Source organism: Coffea arabica, chromosome 6e, assembly GCF_036785885.1.
Source record: "Coffea arabica cultivar ET-39 chromosome 6e, Coffea Arabica ET-39 HiFi, whole genome shotgun sequence".
NCBI classification, from domain to species: domain Eukaryota; kingdom Viridiplantae; phylum Streptophyta; class Magnoliopsida; order Gentianales; family Rubiaceae; genus Coffea; species Coffea arabica.
Genome location: NC_092321.1, coordinates 6972716 through 6986972, shown reverse-complemented (window position 1 = coordinate 6986972; position 14257 = coordinate 6972716). Strand labels below are relative to the sequence as shown.

The following is a 14257-nucleotide window of genomic DNA, read 5'->3' as shown; positions in this document are numbered from 1 at the left end:
ACTGACAAAAAAAAAAAGAGCTCTAACAACTTTTTTTTTATTGAGAAGAAAAAGTCATTCATTATCGAATTTACTTCATTTCCCTATCCTTGCAAATTTGTCAAAAGAAGTACTACTATAAAGTTGTCCATGTCGGGCAAGAAGAATGCTTCAAAAGCACGATTAATAACACTTTAGTTTGAAAAAAGGACTTCGACTGTTAATAACTCACTCATGCGCCTGATGGCCGCGCCTAAACTTTTTTTCCACACTATACTTTTTATCCGTATTTCGGCAGTCAGAAATCATCCTGTCGCCCATTCCACGCATATTTCCCCAACCAACTCTCGTGGGAGGCCAACCGTTGGATCAATGCATATATATATTACTCGATATGAATGCTTCTTAAATAAAGGTACGAGTATATCCATCCTTGAGCAATGGAATCTGGTCTGGCAACTGAGCAAAAGTTTGATGATGGGGTGTTAGTAGTAGTTGCTAAGCACACGAGACATGGGCATACAAATTTAAAAATCCACTTTCCTACTATAATAGTTATAAGTTATGTGGTCAATCAACTCCTTTTTCTTGCTTGTTTCTAGTTCACTCTGATTCTATATTCCTAGTTTAGTTTTTGGTGGACGAGCTGTCACTTGCACTCTTCAACTAGACTATTAACTAATCTAGGAAATACGTAAGTGGCAAAATTTGTCAACTCTAAATAGTTGTTGGAAAAAATAAACGGGTGACCTATAATGCTGAAATAATAATTAATCAACAAGTTTACCTAAATAGTTAACTACCTTTGAAAGGTTTATGACTCTAATTTATAATCAACAAGTTTGCAAAAATTAGTATATTGTTTGACCAAAACAATCATACTATTAGAAAAAAGAATTGGACAATCGAGTTAGTATCTTACCGTACCTTATAAAGGCCAAAAAGACCGTTGAAAATGCCAACACCTTCTAGATTGAAATAAACAAATTATGAAGATTCCCCTCAATAATGTGTGCAAGAAAATCAAGAAGTTATTATGCCAAAGAAAGATAAGTATCAACAGAAGGGGGAAATTTTTAATTTTTTTTTTAAAAGTACTAGTTGATAAATAAATAACAAAAATTCTAATTGAAGGAAGGGATGAATTGGAGGAGTGTAAGTGAGAATCTTTCACTTACACTTAAAAACAAAAAGGTAAATACACTTTAAAAAAATGTAAATCCCAATTGAATACATTCCTCAGGGCTTGAACAAAGAAACGAATCTCCGATATTAGGAAGGGCAGGCACCTGCCAATCTTTAAAACGCACGCTTACACAGAGTACAAAACATACATAGATCCCCTCTCACGTTAAATTTGGTTTTCTGTCAAGGAACAAGAGTCCAAGACAGCCCAACCAAAACCCTTTCTTGGCTTCTTTTGCCCGACCTACTTCTTGTTTTTATCCATTTTTTCTTCTATTTTTGGCGGCATTAATTATTTTGTGTTGCTGATTGTGTTTTTTGGGAAGTCAAACAGTCTGGCTTCTGAGTTCATACAGATTTCTTGAATCCGTATCCGTGGTTCAACTGATTGAACCATGGGAAAGTTGTAGAGTTTTGGGCTTGAGATGGATTTTTCTGAGGAAAGGTGCAGGTTTGTATTTGATCCCTGGAAATTCTGCTGTTTCTTGAGGTGGATTCTGTGAAAAGATTGGTTTTTCTCGATACGTTTTGTCAGAATTTTGTGTTTCATTGATTGAGAGATTCTTACTTGGATTGATAGGCTTGTGGGTTTTGGGAATGAGATGATATTGATCAATTGGTTGTGGCTTGGGAATTCTCTGCTTTGTTGGAAATTTTGTTTCAGGATAATGTAAAGATACTGAGACTCTTTTATCAGCATTCTTTGATTCATTTTGAGCAGAATTAGTTTAGTGGGAGCATCGAAGTTTTAGGTGGCGATTTAGGAGTGAAAGTTGTGGCTTTTCGTCCATTTGTTGATATGTCTGGTGGAACCCCAGTTGGAGGTGGATACATGAGACAGAGGTATAGTCAGGGATATGCATCAAGTGGTGATGATCTCGAGGATGACGCATGCTCAAGACCAATTCCTTCAGCTACCTTAGTTCCTAAAACTCGGACATGGGTTGAGGTTGTAGAGAATTTTCTTTGGATTGCATCCGCAGTTTTTATCATTTATTATGGTGACAGACATTCGAATTTTATATACCTCCTTTGGCATGACGATCGCATTAGAAGGTAAACTTACGAATTAAAGCTTCTAAAACATGATTCTTTTGTCGTTCATTTGTATTGCAGTTAATAACGGGGATGCTTTACTTGATCTCATTAAATGACGAGGACAATGAAAACAAATTAAAAACTGAAAGGACTAGTCGAAGGGAATTGTATAAGTTATTTACAGTTTGTTGTTGTACTGCAAATTATCAGAAACCAGCAGCTATTCTTAAATTTGTCTGTTTGCAGCCAACTTTGTGCTTCACCTTCTTTTGCACATTGATTAGTTTCGTGGAAATCGTGGCTCCAAGTGCTTTTCTAATGCAAAAGAAGCTTAATACCAGTAAGATTGATAAAAAATCTCTCAAAGCGTGTTAATAAGACTTGTTTATCAATTCGTTGGAGTATTTTCTTTTTAAGTGTTCTAAATGCACAAGTATGTTCTACAAATTTTTGAGTATGTTCAGTTTTATAAGCATGACAAAAGAAGGCCGCTGGCAGTCACTGGGGATTCCACAAGCATGAGCAGTATCTCTACTACAAAATAGATATATTTATTTGCTTCCACTGCAGGCGTAGAGCAAAACATCAAATCCTATTTTACATGCTGTGTCTGTACAATTCAATGTTCTGGCTTTGGTGAATTCAAATCCATTTCTCAACTTCAAACGTGCATCCACCTATAACTTTGATATAAAAGCTTCCTAGACCATTTAGCTAAACAAGTAACTAATGATGTTACTTTTACTTCACTCAAACATGCAACAGTTGTAGTATCTGTTTCTGGCATTGTCAACGGTTTTACAATTGTTATTCCTCAAACTAATTGATGTCCTTTGACTAAATGCTTCAAGACGCATTGAGCATTGCTGATACTGCTTCAAATGATAGTATATAATGCTTTTCTTAGGAATTTCAATGTGCCGTCGCATAGTTGTTGAATAACATTAATTAACTTCTCATAAACTATGCATTGCATAATGTGTTTTTTTGTGGACATGAAGATATTTGTCAAATATAGGTACCACCATGTACCATTAAACTGGCATGGATTTAGTAGTTGATGATGTTCATGATGGCATATTCATATGCAGGATTCCATTGTACATGGGGATGTTGGGAATCAGTTTGAATGTTCTATTTTTCTTGTATACAAGTATGTTAGCTTGGGGTGTTCGGAAGTCCAGTGAGAAGTGGGAGATTTCAAGTATAGCTGCCTTGCCATTCATTACTGTGCTTGGGCTCATTTCTTTCTGCTTGTAAGAGGAACCATACTCGCTATTCTGATTGCTTTTATATATTGTATATTTGTTTTCTCGTCTTTTAGGCTGCCCTTCTTTTTCTGAGTGCATTTTCTAAATTCAGGTTCTCTTTTGCATTGTGGCCAATCTGGAGTTTCTTGACCCTGCCTCTTGTGGTACATTCTTTAACTTGTTTTTGTTAACTCCTTTTTAGAGAGATTAAAGTTTCCAAGGCCAAGCATGAGTGCTTTTTGTCTCTTTTAAGGTTTTTCTACATACTTGCAGATGTTCTGATGCTTAAAAGGGTTTTACCTGAACCATATGAAAAAGAGAGACTCTACTTGTTTTAAGGAATGAAAACACTCGATTTGCTTTGTGGAGATTGGTATTGGAGGAGATTTTGTTTTTGTTTTTGGAGGAGATTTTGTTCTTGTGATAAGCATGTTTAGACTGATAAAATGATAGCTCGAGTTGATGATTAAGAAAAGATTCCCTCAACCCCCCAAAAAAGGTTTTTTTTTTTTTGGGTGGGGGGTGGGGGAAGGAAGAGAAATTGTTAGTTTCACTTGCATTTTTGCTTTATCTTGAAGCAATGATCCTCATTGTCTAACAGTTTTCGCTTCTGACCCGAAGGAAGAAGTACAAAATAATCGATGTTAGAAAATATGAAGATTGTGCAGGATGATTTGTCAAAATGAATGATGAACTAAGTGTTTCAGAGTTTCTAGGATGATGCCTAATTGTCTTGTGTAATATGGCAGTTCACTCTATTCATGGCGGGCATGGTTATCTTGCCATATTTGCTTCTTGGGACTTTCAAGCCGCAACCTGATGTGCTTCGCACAGATTAAACATTTTTTGGGCTCAATTGAACAAATTCCTGACTCAATAGGGACAGAGCATGGATAGCATTTCCGCTGCCGGAGGATGTCGCTATGTGGCACTCCATTCATTCATTGGACACTGGTGATCCCCAGAAGGAGATCCTGCGTATTATTTTTCCCCCTTTTGTACTAAAATTAGTTTTTTTTTTTTTTTTTAGACAGCTGAAGTGCCAGAATTACATCCAGGCAGCGACCTGCTATTAATTCAGTAATCTCTTGATTGACTGCCAGTAAGAAATGATTACAGATCACGGAAATACAATGGTAGGCTTATTATGATGTGAGTTCAGCTCGATATCGCTTTCCTCTTATCTGGAGTTGGTTCCACTCTTTTAGACTGCTGGAATAGTTTTTGGTTCCACTCTTTTAGACTGCTGGAATAGTTTTTCCGAACTTTCTTGCAATCTTATATGTACATTCTGCTCTTTAGATTCCTAAGATTACAAGTAGCTGTAACATGAGTGAAATGGGTGATGATGGTACATACAAATCCCAGAGCTTTTTTTTATCCTTCTTTGTTCTCTCTTTTTGGCGTTTGTTTAAAGGCAAATCGTGGATGTTTGGCTCCAATTGCTCCATTTTCCATTTTTCTATCTTCTCATTTGGAACTTGAGACCCAATGGGTACCCATTACCCAAATTTGATTTGGGCGGGTTGGGTATCTAAAATGTGGGATTCGGCGTATTTGAAAAATATATCGACAGCTTTCTTTCCCCTGATGTTCTTCATCAATCACCCAATTTCCCAAACCTCAGCCACACCTGTTTCTCTCACTCCGAACACAGGAAGAAGAAGAACTCCATAGTATCAATTAGTTGACGATAGATTTTCCAAGCCTATACCTCTTCCGATTCTAAGCATTTACGTCAAGAAATTGTGCCTCGTCAACAAAATCCATCCTCAATTACGTGTGTGTGTGTGTGGAATGTAGTGAACCTCTGCATTTTTTGTGTGCTTTTGGTGCTTGCTGGAACATTTTGTAATCTGTTGATCGTATTATAGCCATGTTGGAAAGAAACTACACTACACTTTTGTTTATATCCCATAATGTCAAACATTCGGGTAGATTCCATCTATGTATAGCAAACGCTTGAGTAGATCCTATCTATGTAGATACAGTGGCTCAAAATTTGTCATACCATCTCAGTAATCCAAGAATTGAAGATGTGACAAAATTTGGATCACATGGTGATCTCTAAGTCAGGTTTACCCATGTTTTTGCCTCCTAGCTAGAATAATCTCTACTCTTGAATTCAAAGCTCATGCTTATGCATACAAATAACAAAGATTACTTCTTGCACTTTGTGGTAATGAATCATTGTGTTACCTTGTGTACATATTGGCTAGCAATACTTTGAATTAATGAAAATTTCATATCTAGTAAAATTTGAAGCTCAAAATTTACCCTAATACCGGCTTGTTGAGAGTTGATCTTTTATGAATTTCATATTTAGTATTTTTTTTTATATACATATAGTTTGGAAAACTATCACACAACATATAAAAGAGAGGTGTAGAACTTTTACAAAGTTAAACAAACAAACCAAATGACACACACATATGCACATACCAACATCGAGGCATTTGATTTAAGGAAACAAGAATTTTACCAGAAAACAAAATGGGATTTATTGGATATTTGGACGGTATTAAAATAGGTCTAACCCATTTTAGTCCCCATGACTAATATGGAACTGTTTGAATACAGTCCATATTTTACAGTTTCAATTGAGTCCCACCCATTTGCCATCCGCCCAACCAACCAAGTCAATGACTGATGTTGTAGTCATAGTGTAGCCATTGTGGCAGCGCGGTTAAAAGAACTAAAAATTACAGACAGAGTCTTAATTGGAAAATGCTTGAAAAATCAGATCAGCAAATTTGTCAGGCTAGCTGTTGGTTAATTCCAACCAGCATTCAAGTTACCATTTCGATTGGAAGATGACACTTAAGGTGACACAAAATACTTTACTTTCGCTGTCAAATAATAATTGTAAATGCATTTGTGTCATGTCAAGTGCTATATCATCTAGGGGAAATATTGCCCCTTTTTATCAAAATTTTCTCTTGAACTAATCAACGGACTGCTGGTTTGTACCAAAGCATGTGGCCATTATCAAGAGGGCAACAATGGCGTAAAACAACCATATGATTTTGGCGTGAGAGAAACAGTGATTTAAAACGTGATTTTGGTTTTGATTTTCTTGTTTGTCATCCTCGGAGCCTCTCCACTTCTTTTGTGGTTGTGGTTGTATGCACTGTGCAGTGAAGTTTGCAAACTATGCGAGCGGGAATCTCACTCTTTCTATGTTGGAAGGTCGAACGTAATTTGTCAGTGGCACATTATTGCTGCTACGAGAAAGGTTATTGTCTTTCTTCTTTTTGTTTTGCCAAAAGGGCAAAAAAAAAAAAAAAAAAAAAATTTAAGGAAAAGAAGAGCAACTTGTACACTTTGTAGTATTCCAATAGGGAGTGCGAATTGATTCGCCTTTTGGTTGTCAAAGAAAGGATCTTCTATTCCATTTCCTTTACTATTTCATAATTCAACATCTATTAAATCGTTATATATTCTTCACAAACACCTTATTTTAATTCTTTTTCTTGATCCTTTAAGTTCTAACACTGCTAATAGAATAGAATATGAAAATCAAAGACTTAAAAAAAATTTAACTAAAAAAAGGGTTTTTAATGAATTTTCTATTTTTTTAATTTTTCTATTACATATTGTTATTTAGTCTATTATCTTTTGTATTGTACCCTGTAAGTGATTGTTGAAACTTAAAAGGGATAAGCAAAAGAATTAAAATAAGATATTTATAAAGGATATACAGTGATTTAACAGATGTTGGAACAGAAAATGATGCAAATAGAAGATATGTATTTTAGATTTAAATTTTTGGTAGAGGTATAATGGATTGAATTAAAAAGCATATACGAGTTGAAGCAAATCAACTCGTGGTAATAGCCTAGTTAAGTGAGTATCATCACTATCAAGAATCGAATCCTCAGTGAAACAATCCACACGGCTTGGGCAGGTTTGGTGTGGAATAGTCCGGGTAATTCTGGAATACCACAAGTGGCTTCGGCAAAAAAAAAAAAAAAGTTGAAGCAAATCACAGGAGATTTGCTTCTTCTCCCAGTAATAGTTTCCTTTGGACGGCAAAAAATGAGGAAGTTTATTGTGTCCCAACAAGTCCTCTTGAGTGAGTGTCTTTTAACTCCCTCCTCTCCTCTCCATCCTCCATGAAAAACAAAGACGAGTAGGTGTGTAAAAGTAAAACTGAAAGGGAAAAGTTCATGGACAGTGACAGTAATGATTAAGGCAATTAGGTTTGGGAAGGACTACGCTTTCACGCAAGTGCAAGAAATGGAAGGTGCAAAGGGACACCCACACACGACGCTACTGTGCTCTTTCGCCCAATCAATCATACAAGCTCAGCTTCTTGGTTAAAAATCATTTGGGATGATTTTGTAAAAACTGGAAAAGATATGGCAATCCACGAGCAAGAGCATGCATGGTCACAAATCCCCTTTTCTCCCCACTTTTGAGTTCAAAGTTCAATTACGTTTACTGGACTAACTAGGGATTCGTTTATGATGCCACGGATCCGATCATTATTTGTTTCCAAGTTTATTGGACATTAGTGCAATGGGCCGTGCCATTAGCAGCAATCTCATCCAAATAGATCCTCATTTTTGGGTTTTCCCTTTTTTTTTTGCCCTTTTTGCCATACATTACTCGTAAGGTAGAAAATCAAGGCCCTAGGGCATATGGCGCAGCGGTTGAGGGGTCGGTCTTGAGTTGCTGGCTTTCTCACTAATCGGGGTTCGATTCGTGTCCGCTGCGCTGCACATCCTAACTCGCCTGAGAAAGCTGTATGGGGCTATCGACTTCCCTCCTATTTGGTGTGCCGACTCGGATCCTAAGGATTTGGGTCGGGCATGTTCCAGTTACCAAAAAAAAAAAAAAAAAAATAGAAAATCAAGTATCCAATAGGATCAAAGTGCTGGAGGGTGGACCCAAATTCTTTCCATGACCAAAAATCAGCCTTAGTGGAGCAAGTCAAGTATGATGATGTTGGGCCCAGACACAGTGGAAAATTTCTCCTACTTTAAGGCACATTTGTTAGAATTGAGAAATTGTGGGACAATAATGTTCCAAATTTTTGAATCTTTATACAGACTTCTTTTCAATGCTGCGTATTCCACAGTCTTCGCTTTCAGCAAACAATAATAATATATATTCAAAAATTATTCTCCTATTCAATTTCTATAAATGATCTAGAAAGAAGGCACACACGAATCTTGTTTATTGACACCACGTTTGACTTCTTTTGTCACCTTTTCGTTGCTTTGGATTGTCATTGTTTGCATTTTTAATCAAAAAAAATATATTATAATGATTTGATACATATTAAATAAAAAATATTTAAAAAGCTTCAATTCAATGTGTTTGGATTGCTTTTGTTTATCAAAAAAAATTTTATATTTTTTGTGACTAAAATTTTCAATTAGGTACGATGAAGGGCAAAGATAGGAATCTTGGTAGGTACTAGGTAATGAAGTTTCTTTTTTTAAATTTGCATTGTGCAACAGGTACTTGGTCAGTTGGTATGTGACATTTTCTTGAATTATAGTACGTATTCCGACAAAATTAACCTTCCAATGAATAAATAATTATCATTTGGACGCCTTTTTCTGTTGGTAATTATACGTTTAGTAAACAATATGAAAAAGAAGGCATGAACAGGTGAAGAAGAAGCAGCTGTCATACAATCAGAAAAGACTACTTATTAGACTATTTCAATCCTCTTTACCGATTTTAAAAACAGTAGCCAAATATGTCACCCAGCTCATCTTCCTCATCCATGGTTTAGGTTTTCCTTTTTCCTTTTTATTTTTCTTCTTTGATTTTGGTCTCTTGTTGTACACACTCTTGTGCTTGGTAGGTTGTGCCATTTGAGTTTATGGGCCCAATTTTCCACTTAAATCTTTCAATAGTGAGAGATTGAGGGGCTTGTGAGGGTGAAAGGAAGTGGAAGGGAGGGTCTCTATCTATCTGTCTCCTCTTCTTTCTTTCTTGAGTGCTTTCTCGCATTTTCTGGCTGTCCCGCATTTGGGGTTTTAGGGCTTGTTTCAAAGACTATAAGACTTTTGAGGGTTCGGATTCCCCGTCTATGATGCCTGAAACTGTGAAATGTGAGATCATTCATTGTGGGTTTTTGATTTTCGAGATGGGTTTTTGAAGATGCGGAGAATTGGAGTTGCGTTAGTGTAGATGCAAATGATGTTGGGAATTTCCGAGTGATTATTGTCCAAGGATGGATAGGATGCTCCAGCCTCCCCTGGTAAAATCTGGACTCTCTTTGTGTTCTTTCCAATTACTTTTCATTATCTTGGCAGGAGTAGCTTATAGGAGAACGAAGTTGTCTTGCTTTCATTTGTGGAATTTTTTGTCCTCTGATTTCTTTAAAAAATATTTCGCGATGCATATATGATAGGATGATTGCTAATTATTGGAATAAGATGCATAATAAAAAAAAATTCCATTACCAATTGATATGGTACTTGGAAAATTCGGGGGCCTCACATCTCTAGTAATTACCTCCAAAACTAGAGCTCCATTAGTTTGTTTTCCCATTTTAAGTTGCCAAATCTGTACATGTATCCTTTCTCTATTTCCTTCCTATTTTGTGATTTCGGATGCATTATTTAGGATTTTGTCACCACCTAATCTAAATGAGGTATCGCCGTGAGCAAACTATGTTGTCATGATGTGGGTGTATTTAAGACTCAATAGAAATTGAGAACGGAAGAGTTTCACTACTATAAATTAGCTCCCTTCAACACCCTCCCCCCCCCCCCCCCCCCCCCCCCCAAAAAAAAAAAACCCCACCAAGGGGGGGCGGCCTGTTTGGGTAGTGTCCTAATGGGTAGAGGAAGTATCTGGCAGTATTCCTGTGCCACGAGCTTTAGTTTATTGTACAGGTTAGATTACTCATATTTTTCTTGTAGCATACTTGGTCAAACACTTTGACTTCATGCCAAACATCTCAATTTTAGAAGTTAGACATGATAATACATTGAAGGGTAGCTAAATCTGAATTAAACTTAAATGTCATCTTTCACCAAGTGGTTGATAATTGTTCAAACAAGCATGTTCTGATCACATATTAACTGGTTAGAAGATATTTGGACCAGAATGTTCCGCGAAGCTACAATATTGCAGTGTATATTAAGCACAAATGAAAACATACATTTAGAGTCAGGTGTCTCAATCTTATTGAGATTTTCTGACTAGTTTGAGTGATTATTTTTAGTTGTTATATTTGATAAAGGTTTACTAAAGTGTCTGTTTGTGTACTTCATGAATTACAACTGAATATCTATAACGTCCAAGTCATTGACATGGAGAGAAATGTTGAACAATCGAGTTCTTCTTGATAATTGTACATTTGCAGGTTGATACAACAGCGTGTCTTTGTCGAGTTGATGCGGGCCTCAAAACTGTTGCAGGAGCTAAAAAGTATGTTCCTGGAACAAAGCTCTGTCTTCAACCTGACATCAAACCTTCCATTCACCCTACTAGACAGAAACCACCACGAGACAAAAATCGGAGCCAATCCCCTTTATTGCCAGGACTTCCAGATGATCTTGCCATTGCGTGCTTAATTCGGGTCCCAAGAATTGAACATCGCAAACTCCGATTAGTCTGCAAGAGATGGTATCGTCTTCTGGCTGGTAACTTCTTCTATTCTCTTCGGAAAAATCTAGGGATTGCAGAAGAATGGATATACATTATGAAGAGAGATCGAGATGGTAAAATATCATGGCATGCTTTTGATCCTATGTATCAGCTGTGGCAACCTCTTCCACCTGTTCCTAAAGAATATTCAGAAGCCCTTGGGTTTGGATGTGCTGTACTCAGTGGCTGTCACCTGTACCTATTTGGTGGTAAAGACCCGGTGAAGGGATCTATGAGAAGAGTCATCTTTTATAGTGCAAGAACAAATAAATGGCACCGGGCACCAGATATGCTTCAAAGGCGGCATTTCTTTGGCTCTTGTGTCATAAATAACTGTTTATACGTAGCTGGTGGAGAAAATGACGGGATTCATCGGTCACTTAGATCAGCTGAAGTTTATGATCCCAACAAGAACAGATGGTCCATTATTTGTGAGATGAGTACAGCAATGGTGCCCTTCATTGGTGTTGTTTATGAGGGCAAGTGGTTCTTGAAGGGGCTAGGATCTCATCGACAGGTCCTTAGTGAGCTCTACCAACCCGAAACTGACAGGTGGTACCCTGTGTATGATGGAATGGTAGCAGGCTGGAGGAACCCTAGCACTTCAATGAATGGGCATCTGTATGCATTGGAGTGTAAGGATGGCTGCAAACTTAGGGTATATGATGAAGCAACTGATTCTTGGAGCAAGCACATAGATAGTAAGATGCATTTGGGTAATTCCAAAGCTTTGGAGGCAGCTGCACTCCTCCCTCTGAATGGAAAGTTGTGCATCATCCGGAACAACATGAGTATTTCTGTGGTTGATGTTTCCAAATCTGATGACAGTAGGAGTGGAGCCCCAGCGGAACATTTATGGGAAACTATTTCGGGAAAAGGGCAGTTGAAGACTTTGGTTACAAATTTCTTGTCAAGCCTTGCAGGTAGGAATCGTGTTAAACATCATATAGTTCATTGCCAGGTTCTTCAGGCTTGAAGATTGTAACTACACTTGGGAAATAGAAATGGTTCAAAATATTTATATCCTTATTTGCTTCCCCAATTTGATATGCTCTTAACTATATGGCTTTTGACAAGCAAGTTTGTCCTCGTAGATGTATGATTAATTTAGTTCTGTCCTCTCTAGACTCTGGGTGGATAACAATGGTGGTTTTACTTGTTAGACTGAAGCAGAGCAAAGGTTTTGTGATACATGGTTGTTCTACGTATGGATGCGGCATCTCAAACTGGTTAAAGTCTTCATTCTGTTGTACATATTGCAATTCCATTAGTTAGCATCAGTGCCGTGGCCTCTTGGCCTGTCATGATTTCCCGGCTTATATGGTGCTTAGCTTTTGAGCCAAATTGGATGTTTAATGCGTCTGATTCAAATGGGATGTTTAATGTGAGCCTAGTTGAATATTAATTAAACTATTAGATGTTAATCTCTCATTTTTGCTTCTCTAAGCTACAAAATGTTGTGGCAGGAAAAGTTGTTGGAAATTATCTGGGTAGAATGGTTAAATATATGCCGCTTTCTTCTTCAGCAAATACCTGGTCATATTAAATTGTGGTATTAAAATACGTAAAAGCAAATAGATAATTTGCATATCCTTCTTTATACTCGTTTCATGAATAAGAATTGGATTTTTTTTTTTCAATTGAGCCTACTTAATATCAAGCATGTTTAGCTCAATGATCAGGGAAGGGCTCTTACAGTTATTTCTTGGGTGTAGGGTTCAAATTCTATGCTTAGCAATTGGATGTGAAAAGGACGTGGAGATGGATGGAAGGGTTTAAAAAAATAAAAATGCCAAGGAAGCATGCTTAAGTATAGCATCGTGTCCTACAGAACAACAGTAGTATCACACTTTTTTTTTTTTTTTTTTTTTTTTCATGCGTCGTTTATCTATTCTATTCCTAATATAGGGAGGGTCAACTGCGCCTATAAGGGGAGCCGAGGATAATTGAAATACCATCAGACCACATACCTCTTTGATTGTGCAAATCCTTCTCTAGGAGGGAATCGATTTTCCAAAAAAAAAAAAAAAAAAAAAACGTAAACCAACACAATGAATCCTTAACGATGGTCTCTCCAACACTGACGTCTCCTAAGCCATCTCCGATTTACGTTAGGATCCTTGTACGTATAGGAAGGAGTAAATTCTCTCTTCTATTCAAGTACATAAACCCATGTATCTCCTCTAGTTTCAACCTATACATACAACCTCCAGCCATTGCTAATACTCGTGCATTATTCCAATTCGATCCAAGATGTCGTACGATTATCTCTTCAAATACATTGTAATAGGAGATGCCGGAGTTGGTAAATCGTGCCTTCTTAAGCAGTTCACCAGCAAACGATTTGAACAGGGGCACGATCCGACCATAGGTGCTGAGTTTGGAACTAGAATCATCAGAGCGGACAAGAAGAAACTAAAACTTCACGTGTGGGACACGGCAGGCCAAGAAAAGTTCAGGTCAATAACGCAGAGTTTCTACAGAGGTGCTGCTGGGGCGCTCCTAGTTTATGATGTCACGAGCAGGGAAAGTTTTGCTCATCTTGCTTCTTGGTTGAAGGACCTCAAGGAACTTGCTAACAAAAACATGACCATAATGCTGATAGGCAACAAGTCTGATTTAGATGGTAGTAGGGCCGTCAGCACCGAAGAAGGCTCAGAATTTGCCCAGAAGCATGGTTTAATATTCATCGAGTGCTCAGCGAAGACTGCTCAAAATGTTGAAGAAGCGTTCGTAAGCACAGCCATAGCGATACGTAAGACCGTCCAAGGCGGAGATTCTGAGGGGTTAGAAGATCGAGGTATAAGAGTTCGACATACAAGCATATCAGGACTAGGAGACTGGGCGGCTTCTCAAGGAGGATCTTGTTGTAATTAAAAATAAAAACCTGTTTTTCTTACGGTAGCTACATTCTAGGGTAATTTTATTCTTCCATCATTCTAAGGTGTTTTTTTGCAGCGTCTAGTTGATCATCTACGTAGATACCGAAATATGTCGATTTAAGAGTGTTGATTCTATCTCCTTGAAATGGGGAAAAAAGATTTCTAGATATGCTGATTACGCATGTGACAGAATCCTCAGGATTTGTGGGGGTTTTTTTTTTTTTTTTTCTGCATTATTGTGCAATTAAGATTGTCGTCTCCCAGCCAGATGCCACTAAGTGCTACGTTCAAAATCACGAGTTTTCA

At 37.4% G+C, this 14257-nt stretch overlaps 3 protein-coding genes across 4 annotated transcripts; all 3 read left to right on the top strand.

Moving 5' to 3' along the window:
* Nucleotides 1-1206: 1206 nt before the first annotated feature.
* On the top strand, nucleotides 1207-4791 carry LOC113694948 (uncharacterized). The gene is made up of 4 exons (XM_027213874.2): nucleotides 1207-2220; nucleotides 3294-3458; nucleotides 3565-3616; nucleotides 4202-4791. The coding sequence occupies exons 1-4, from the start codon at nucleotides 1964-1966 to the stop codon at nucleotides 4289-4291; spliced, it is 564 nt and encodes a 187-aa protein (XP_027069675.1). The 5' UTR covers nucleotides 1207-1963; the 3' UTR covers nucleotides 4292-4791.
* Nucleotides 4792-9407: 4616 nt separating this feature from the next.
* Nucleotides 9408-12972, top strand: LOC113697119 (F-box/kelch-repeat protein At1g55270-like). Of its 2 annotated transcripts, XM_072054828.1 has the most exons (3): nucleotides 9504-9672; nucleotides 10786-11992; nucleotides 12785-12972. In XM_072054828.1, exons 1-3 carry the CDS (start codon nucleotides 9646-9648, stop codon nucleotides 12802-12804), a joined length of 1254 nt encoding a protein of 417 aa, XP_071910929.1. In that variant the 5' UTR covers nucleotides 9504-9645; the 3' UTR covers nucleotides 12805-12972. The 2 variants fall into 2 exon arrangements, with proteins under 2 accessions (XP_027072390.2, XP_071910929.1); XM_027216589.2 differs by lacking the exon at nucleotides 12785-12972 and having other exon boundaries at nucleotides 9408-9672; nucleotides 10786-12111.
* A 240-nt stretch (nucleotides 12973-13212) lies between these two features.
* LOC113694807 (ras-related protein RABB1c-like) lies at nucleotides 13213-14049 on the top strand. Its single transcript, XM_027213688.2, has one exon. The coding sequence runs from the start codon at nucleotides 13323-13325 to the stop codon at nucleotides 13944-13946; it is 624 nt and encodes a 207-aa protein (XP_027069489.2). The 5' UTR covers nucleotides 13213-13322; the 3' UTR covers nucleotides 13947-14049.
* Nucleotides 14050-14257: the final 208 nt, after the last annotated feature.